At 32.7% G+C, this 8,987-nt stretch overlaps 1 protein-coding gene across 2 annotated transcripts; it reads left to right on the top strand.

Annotated features, from left to right (window-relative positions):
- Positions 1–512: 512 nt before the first annotated feature.
- LOC145117542 (WAT1-related protein At4g30420-like) lies at positions 513–3,155 on the top strand. Of its 2 annotated transcripts, XM_079053833.1 has the most exons (7): positions 515–754; positions 930–998; positions 1,134–1,250; positions 1,313–1,550; positions 1,803–1,961; positions 2,227–2,378; positions 2,858–3,155. In XM_079053833.1, exons 1-7 carry the CDS (start codon positions 576–578, stop codon positions 3,033–3,035), a joined length of 1,092 nt encoding a protein of 363 aa, XP_078909959.1. In that variant the 5' UTR covers positions 515–575; the 3' UTR covers positions 3,036–3,155. The 2 variants fall into 2 exon arrangements, with proteins under 2 accessions (XP_078909960.1, XP_078909959.1); XM_079053834.1 differs by lacking the exon at positions 2,227–2,378 and having other exon boundaries at positions 513–754.
- The last annotated feature ends 5,832 nt before the right edge of the window (positions 3,156–8,987 follow it).

The following is an 8,987-nucleotide window of genomic DNA, read 5'->3' as shown; positions in this document are numbered from 1 at the left end:
TAATAAATATATTAAATAAGTAATAAATCGTTTCAAAATAAACCATTTTAACTAACATCTATCCGGATACTACTTACTAGGGTCCCATAAAACATATGATTATACCCAATTTTCCTTTTGTTTAAACAAATATGCGATTTGCCATTTTTAAAACTAATGGTATAACTTTTCAAATGCCTTTACATTTTTATTATATTTTAACATCTTTTTTCACTTTTTCTATATTCAAATATGAACATGTTTGTTACATTTCCCAACACTAAATCCTGATTTGATGGCAAGAAGATGTAGTCTTCATCAAACTTTTGTATTTTAAATCAAGAATTTTTTGGTATTCAAAACTAGTATGGACTCGGAAAAAAAATGTTAAACATTTTCATCTCAGTCAATCCGTCGTAAAGCCCACACGGAAGGTCAATCAGGGACTAAAATTGCAAAAGGTTAGAGAATAGGTACCCAAGTGTCAAATACCATATCACCTCTTTGTAATTGTGAGTATTTAAAGGGTCCTTAGTAGACACCAAAGTTTCATATTGTGGAGTAACAAGCCAACTTTACAAGCTCAATAAGCTTCAATGGGGTGGATAGAGTATTACAAGCCAGTGACAGTTATGTTGGTGTTGCAGTTTACATATGCAACATTGTCAGTATCTGCGAGAGCTTCTCTCTTGCAAGGATTGAGCCCAAGAGTTTTTGTTTTCTATAGACAAGCTTTCGGAACTTTGTTCATCACTCCTATTGCTTACTTTTTTAGGTAGTTTCTAACATAATCTTAATTGCTCCATCATTTATAAACTTCTTCTCAAAATATAATTTTCTTTTTTGTTAGTTTTATGAAATATATGTAAACCCCACCTATATATCTAAACCATCTCATAGTTTATCATATAGCAAGATTTCAAATTTTGATACTTGTTCATGTATCGTAGGACCAAAACAAAGAATAGTTCTATGGGATGGAAGAGTTTCTCCTTGATCTTCATTGCAGCCTTAATCGGGTAAATTATTCTTTTGTTAGACGTTTTTTTAATATAAAAGGAGCCAAACCCATAAGTTGCTACAAATTATTTTAACCATATAATAATTAATTATGTATTATTTTTGTTCAAAAATACTTGTATTCTTTGTTGCAGAGTAACAGGCAACCAAATGATTCAATATGAAGGCATGTACTTGGCTTCATCATCAGCAGCAAGTGCTTTGGCTAATATTATTCCAGCCATCACCTTTGTTGCAGCATCCATTGTTGGGTATATAACTAAATTAATATACAAATTAAGTCACACATTAAGTTATTTTATTTTCATTTTAGATTTGAGCCAATCGATATTAGAAGCTTCAGAACCATTGCCAAAATATTAGGGACAGTTGTGTGTGTCACTGGTGCAATTACAATGTCACTCATCAAAGGCCCCAAGCTTCTAAATGAACAGTTGCCTCCATCAAATTCACTTTTGGTAAATCCAATTGGAAGAGATAATCTTTGGCTTGTGGGTTGTTTATGTCTCTTTGTTGGCTGTTGTTGCTGGTCATTTTGGTTGATAATTCAGGTTGGTATATATATCTAACATATATAATGAAATAAATGTCATGCCAAAAAAAAAATTAAAAATTAAAAATTATACATTGATTTGAAATTTGTAAAAGGTTATTACTGATTTTATGAAACAAACTATTTAAATTGCCTTCAAGTTGCCAACAAACCAAATTTATTTTGTAAAAATATAACAAACTTAAGATTTATGTGATTTTACATGCTATTACTTACCATATCATTTATATATACATTTACATATAAATAGGTACCGGTCACTAGAAACTACCCTGACCACTTATCTTTATCAGCTTGGATGTGTTTTATTGGAACGATGCAATGTGGAATTGTTACATTGTTTACAGATCCATGCTTGGAGGCTTGGAAAATCAAATCGTATTTTCAACTTGGAACTTGTTTATATGCGGTAATTATTAATATAAGAGGAATTAAATATCCTTCTACTTCTTTTTTCCTACCATCTTCCTACATGCTTATGATTGTGACGCTTATCATATTTAATAAAATTAATAGTTTTTTTTACACTTGTCATCATCTAAAAGTGGTATAAGTATGGATAGAAAGATTAAGTAGAAGGATATTTTAATATAAATTAAAATAACTTGTTTCTTTTTTTGTGTGTGAATTGTTAAGATTAAACTATATTTGTAACGGTTATAAATGATAATTAGGGTATTGTTGGTTCCGGGATTTCCATATTTGCACAAGCATGGGTTATCGAAAGGAGGGGTCCAGTATTTTCAGCAATGTTCAATCCTTTAAACACAATCATTGTCACTGTTTTCGCTTCTATATTTTTACAAGAACAGATATACGTTGGAAGGCAAGTTGAATGAGATTTTTTTTAAATTATTGCTACATTATTTTTCTTCAGGAAAAAAAACATGCTTTTGTGACACGTTAATTAATATTATCAACGTCTCTTTAGAAAAAAAATATACCAATTTTAATTTAGTTATGATTATATATAGCAACATAAACACATTGCTAAATGCTAACTTATTTGATGCTACATTTGACACATATATTGTTTTTACATTTGTTAAAGTTTTTTTTTAATTACCTTTTTACAAATTCTCTTACCTCTTTTTTACAACTTTTTTATATTGTTTTTACAATTTTGTTTCTTGCAAAATCGTTTTTCTACTTTTTTTTAGTTACATCTACTGGCGGATCCTCATGGGGCTAGGCGGATCACTATTATCTATATTTAAACATGATCCTACTGTAAATTATATCATATCTAACAAGTTTTGATTATTTTTTTTTTCTACCAACTAAACTTGCATTTTCGCACTTTAGTGTGATAGGTGCATTTGGAATCATAATTGGTTTGTATGTCGTACTCTGGGGAAAAGCAAAAGATGTAGAAATGTTGAAAGAAGCAGGAGAGAAGAAGATATTAGAAAACGATCAAATCAAGATTGTTCAAGTTTTGGTTGATGGATCCAACTTAGCTGAGCCCTTTTTGACCAAATAAAAAACAAAGTGTAAACGGATCATGTACCACCTACTAAAAGCATTATTAACACATATATATACGTACAACAAAAACATGTTAAAATTAAAGAACTTATGCCTCAGATTTTCATTTTTCTCATCCCCCTTTTCTTTTTATTTTTATTTATTTATTTATTTATTTATTTTTGTGAGAATAGTAATTTATTCGCTATATTAATTAAACGTTTATAGAATTGAGGACAACGCCACTAAGTAAATAGTAATTAAGTTCAAAAGTTCACATGTAAGTAATTCAAACCGTTTTGGGTTAACTACTCATGTATGTAACAATATGCAATTCATTACTTTTATATATATATATATATATATATATATATATATATATATATATATATATATATATATATATATATATATATATATATATCATTTTCCTTGCACCATATTCATTTTAAACTTCCAATAAAACTCAAATGTCTTTTTAACTATAAACTAATTAATAACTACAATTCAAGAGTTTTCGAATTTATATATATTTATGATTTCAACATGAAATTAATTAAACACTACAACTCAAAAAAAAAGTTATATATATATATATATATATATATATATATATATATATATATATATATATATATATATATATATATATATATATGACAAACTTTTTTAATAATTAAAATTTTTTTTATATACATTTTAATAGAAATCTATGATTCTAATTATAAAATAGACAATTTTTTACTAATAATGATTAATTGATTTATTAAAATATGATAATTATAAGGATTACATGGATTTATCTTTAAACATATAAAGCTTAAATTAAAAAGATAAATAAAAAAACTGTCATAGATTAATGTAATTTTTCAAAAGAGGTTGGTTACCAATATTTAAAATAGAAACATTTTAAATATAAAATCTAAATGTGAATTACATCTATTATAAAAAGAGACATTTTTTTCTTAAAGTCATATATGATATATGTATTTGAAATTTACATGACTTTTTAATGTTACTGTTAAAATTCAATTTTTTTTTTTTATAATTAGCTGATTTATTAAAAGTTAATATTAACTATAATGATTATATTAGTTCATCTTTAAATAGACAAAACTACATAAATGGTCCTTATAGTTAGCTCAAAATTGTCACTTGGTCCAAAAATGTTTGGACTAGCCTCAGAAGTAAGGTTGGTAATGGAGCGGGTTTTGACCCTGATCCGATCCAAACCCTTAAAAATTATATGGGTTTGGAACACAGTTTTTGATTCGTTTACCCGTTAACGACCCGTACCCGCTAACCATTTTATTAAAAGGGTCGGATATGGATCATCACCGATCCGATCTATTTATAACCCGTCCCGTATAAATTTTAGAATTATACGTTTATATTTTATCATGTCTAAAGTTTATTTTTAATTTTAATCGAAAGTCCAAAGGGAAAAAGCCAAAGACCAAAATATTTTTACATAGGACTCGAAGGGTCAACTTCTAGATGGTTTATTAACAAAAATCATGGTATAATTTCATTAATATTTCATCAAGCAATCACTAATTTCATTTATAAATCTATAAAGTCATTATCAACCGGAAAAAAGTTTGCAATTGTTATTCTCTATCACCGTATTCGACTTTCAAAAATCAATCAGAAGTTACAACAATAGTGAATTTAATTCCAATTGAAAATCCTCGAGTATGTAATGCATTTTATAAATAAGCATTTTTGTTTGATTACTCAAAAAACCAATGGGTTATTGGGCGGGTTTGGATATCTATTGATTTGGTGGATAAGGGTATGGTTTTTGTAACAACCCAATTTTCAAATAAAAATTTTTCATTTTAATAATAAAATCCATGTCCCTTAATTGTAAATTCCAATATAAAGTGTATCTCAAAAATCCATTACATCAAACAATTATTCAAAAGATCAGAGTGTCCATATCAAAATGCTGGAGAGTGCGTGCCGCGCCATCATGTCGGACCCTTGCCCTTAGATCCCGAAGTAGCTGAAATAACCAACAAACTGTAAGTTAATGCTTAGTGAGTTCCCCATAACATACACACATACAATCATATAAATCCACATACGTCATGCATACAAACAAACATGTAAGGATGCTACGGAAACTCTCCATGGTTTTAATTCGGGTGCCATGGGAACCCCCACATGGTCATATCCAACTACTATGGGAACCCCTACATGGTCTTAACCAACTACCATAGGAACCCCCACATGGTCTTCACATGAGTACATAATATATTGATAGCATATCCACAAATAATCATTACAGCTAAATAACATTGGCCGACATTGATGCCTACCTATTGGTATGGTGAGGAAACTCACGTCAAATACTGAACAATAGCTGATTAGGTCTCAGCTCCGAATGTCAGCTCTACTCAACTCCTAAACAGAAACAATTCCTTAGATTCAACTCAATATACCCCAAAACTTCTTATAAGTCAGACTTGATCAAAGACTAAAGTCAAAGTCAAAGTCAACAGTCTGAGTTGACCAAACTAGCCGAGTTGGTCCTTTAACTCGTCGAGTTTCCTCTACTGTCCGCTCGGATCGCGAAAACTCATATCAACTCGTTGAGTTCACTAATAAACTCGTCGAGTTGGCCAGAAATCCAACCTCTTAGTGTATTAAGATGATTCCATTGAATCCAGGGACTCCAAAACTCAGATCTCTTCCAAAATGATGTCTAGAAGGGTAAAGTTTCCAACTTTGCCCTTAAGGACCATCCATAATGAGTCAAACCCAAACCCTAGGTTCATTAGAGTAAGTCTTAATACATTAAGCCCTTAAACTCTCACGACATAGCCCCAAAACACAGATCTGGTGTCCAAGGGTTGGAAAATCACATAAAGTTCCCAACTTTATGTCCATGCAAGCTAAAATACACTTTAAGGCTTAATAAAGACTTATTGCATGAATGGGACATAGAGACTAATAAAGTTTGCAACTTTAGGCCAAAAGAGACCATGAAGGGGTTACATCTAACTTGTTAACCCCTGGAAACCCTAACATCTTGGACAAGCCAACCATAAACCCAAAATCATGCTAAAACTTCAAACAACGAGATCTAGAAGAACACAAGGCAAGATGTCGACTTTATACCTCAAGAAGACAGCTATTCCTGAAGAGTTTCTGGATCTATACTCCTTCTTCTAAGCTAGATGCTTCCAACTTCCAAGCTCCTTCCAAAGAACCACCAAAATCAATTCTCAAAGCTCACACACTCAATCTTGGAAGGAGATACACGAATCTAGGGTTTCTGGACAAGGGTGGTGTGACATCCCCCATTTTCACGGCCAGAAAAGACCGATTTTGTTTATGCTTTATAAAAATCAGAGTATCTCTTTTAATAAAAATGTTGCGGAATTTGTTCCCAGAAAAACATGATAATTTCATTATCAAAGCATTTCCGAAGAAATGTATTTTTATTCATTTTAAAACATTTGGGATGTCATCGTCAATATAGAAACATAAGCATAAACGAAACTTACATTCATTTACACTAGTGATCTATATCTTCTTAATCTCTCAGTGTAATGTAACTTCACCTCGTCACCTATGATACAACTAAACTGAGTGGGTCAGGTTGGGAAACCTGGTGAGCACATAGGGTTTTCAACCCACAATAATATAATTATTATGTTTAATCATCAAACAATTAACCCAATTACCCATCCCCATTATCTTCTTTATTCCTAAGTACCTTCCCTAAGGATTTATCCTAAGGATCGTCTCCTACATCATATTTACCTTTCATCTCCTTACATCGCATTTCCTTATATGTTTGTTCCTAAGGACTCTCCCTAATGATCATCGCCTACATCGCGTAGACAATATTGATTAAGGGGTTACTCCCTCAATAAGTGCCCAACAAGGGTTAGGGCATCATCGCATGAATACGTAGTTACAACATCGCCTGAACTCGTAATTCATAGTAAGGGTTAGAGTATCATCACATGAATATAGAGTCACAACATCACCTGGACTCATAATTCATCACCTACATGTTATAAGTTTGCTGGTGTTTCCACGGGTTGTCTAGAATAGTCTGTGGTCGCCATCTATACTCTAGTAGATGACTACATCTCCAAATTGTCGGACAAGGTTATATTATCTTTCATCCTACATCACCGATTCATCATCACCTATCCATCACCTAATTATCATCACCTTCCTATCATCACCTATCTCTCGTTTTATTTCATCACAGACCAACTATTTCATCTACCCATGTTTTATCCCAACATATTTGTAGATATAAAATAAATATATATTTAAATCATTTAAAACATGTATAAAATCATTCATCCATCATAGACAGCAAGTATTCAGATAATATGCACACATAGCACGTAATTTATATAAAATACTTCATATCTATGTGTAAGATGAAAAGGACCATGCACTCACTTGATTAGGTGGTGATTCCGAACTCAGACAACGCTTTATCTCAAAACAATTTTCCTCGACAAAACCTAGTATCAATACCACTATGGTTTAGTTTTTAATGTTAACCGCGACTAATTAATAGTCTAGGTATAATTACTATTATATAAGCGTTAAATAAAACTCAATATAACTCATAATAATAGCCCAAATACTCATTATAAGTTCCTAATAACGTTATTATATTAAAACATAAGTTATACTAAAGATAGGATAGGCATAGCTCACTTACAGCGGGTTTCCTTGGAAACCGGGCTCTGCCGGAGCAGAGTTTCTAAGCCGAAGGCTCTTCCTTTCGGAGCCGTCAGGCACTCCGGGGCTTCCGCCTCGTGCTAGGGGGTTCCCTAGGCTTTGGGGGGGGGGGGGGGTTGGGCTTAAAGAGATGTTATAGAGAGAGAAAAAAGTGGGTAAAGGTGTGAGGAAAAGAGGAAGCCTCGAGCCTCTATTTATAGGCCTCCAGGAGCGTCACCACGTCGTGGTGTTGCGTAGGCTCCAAGTTTTCACCTGTTGCTGACACGTGGCATCGCACACAGGGTGGAAATCAGCCGATTTTCAAAAATTCATAACTTTCGCATACGAACTCCGTTTTCGACGTTTTTTTAACGCGTAGGTAAAATCAAGATCTACAACTTTCATTTAGACACCATCGGCTAATTCTCGACTGATCTCAAATTTAACAGTTGGAGGCGTTTAGACTGTTAAATGACCGCGAAGAATTCGTAACTCCTTCATACGGACTCCGTTTTCGTGTATCTTTTTACCGTTGAGTTCCTATTAATGAGATCTTCAACTCTCATTTAGGTCGCGTAAGCCAAAAACCGCTCGAACTAAAATTCGAGTTTCGGACCGTGCACTACTAAGCCGAATCTTAGAAAAATCATAACTTCCTCATACGAAGTCAGATTTGGGTGTTCTTTTTATGGATGTTCTCGGTTTAACATATACTAAAACCTTGGTTTAGATCACCAAGGCTAAAAAGTCCTCCAACGTAAATTCACTATTTACGTCTCCCGGTGCCGTGCCGGTTTTGCCGAAAAACTTCGACGGGCCATAACTTATTCGTTATAACTCGGATTTCGACGTTCTTTATATGTACGGAACCCTTGAGACATATTCTACAACTTGGTTAAGATTATTTATTCTAAATAATATTTTGTCGAAAAGTCGTTTTCGACCCCTATTATCTCTAAGTTGACTAGCCCGGATCTATAGGCGTTACAGTTATCTCCCCCTTAGGATGATTACGTCCCGGAATCATCAACGAACAGGGCTCACATGATGACTCCATACGTTATCTCTTCATCCTAAGTAATAACCATAACTTTGATGTTTCTTCGAACGAGTATCTAACTCTAAGACTTCCTAACTGTAGGCGGTGCTCGATCTTGCACTTGCTCCATATCTCACGTTAGACTCCAAATTATGACTTTCAAGTCACAATCTCGATCCTCACTGGATACGAACTTAAGATAAGTTCTTTTATTTCTACAATGGAACG

Source organism: Lactuca virosa, chromosome 5 (genome assembly GCF_052849685.1).
Source record: "Lactuca virosa cultivar CGN04683 chromosome 5, Lactuca_virosa_CGN04683_v6, whole genome shotgun sequence".
NCBI lineage: Eukaryota > Viridiplantae > Streptophyta > Magnoliopsida > Asterales > Asteraceae > Lactuca > Lactuca virosa.
This window is presented reverse-complemented; position numbering and strand designations above follow the sequence as displayed.

Bases quoted from the DNA above. Each gene is read 5' to 3' on its own strand.
- LOC145117542 (XM_079053833.1), top strand. From the start codon at position 576: ATGGGGTGGATAGAGTATTACAAGCCAGTGACAGTTATGTTGGTGTTG. The intron at 1,251-1,312 runs GTATATAACTAA...TTTTCATTTTAG, and splicing joins GTTGCAGCATCCATTGTTGG to ATTTGAGCCAATCGATATTA. The intron at 2,379-2,857 runs GCAAGTTGAATG...TTCGCACTTTAG, and splicing joins GAACAGATATACGTTGGAAG to TGTGATAGGTGCATTTGGAA.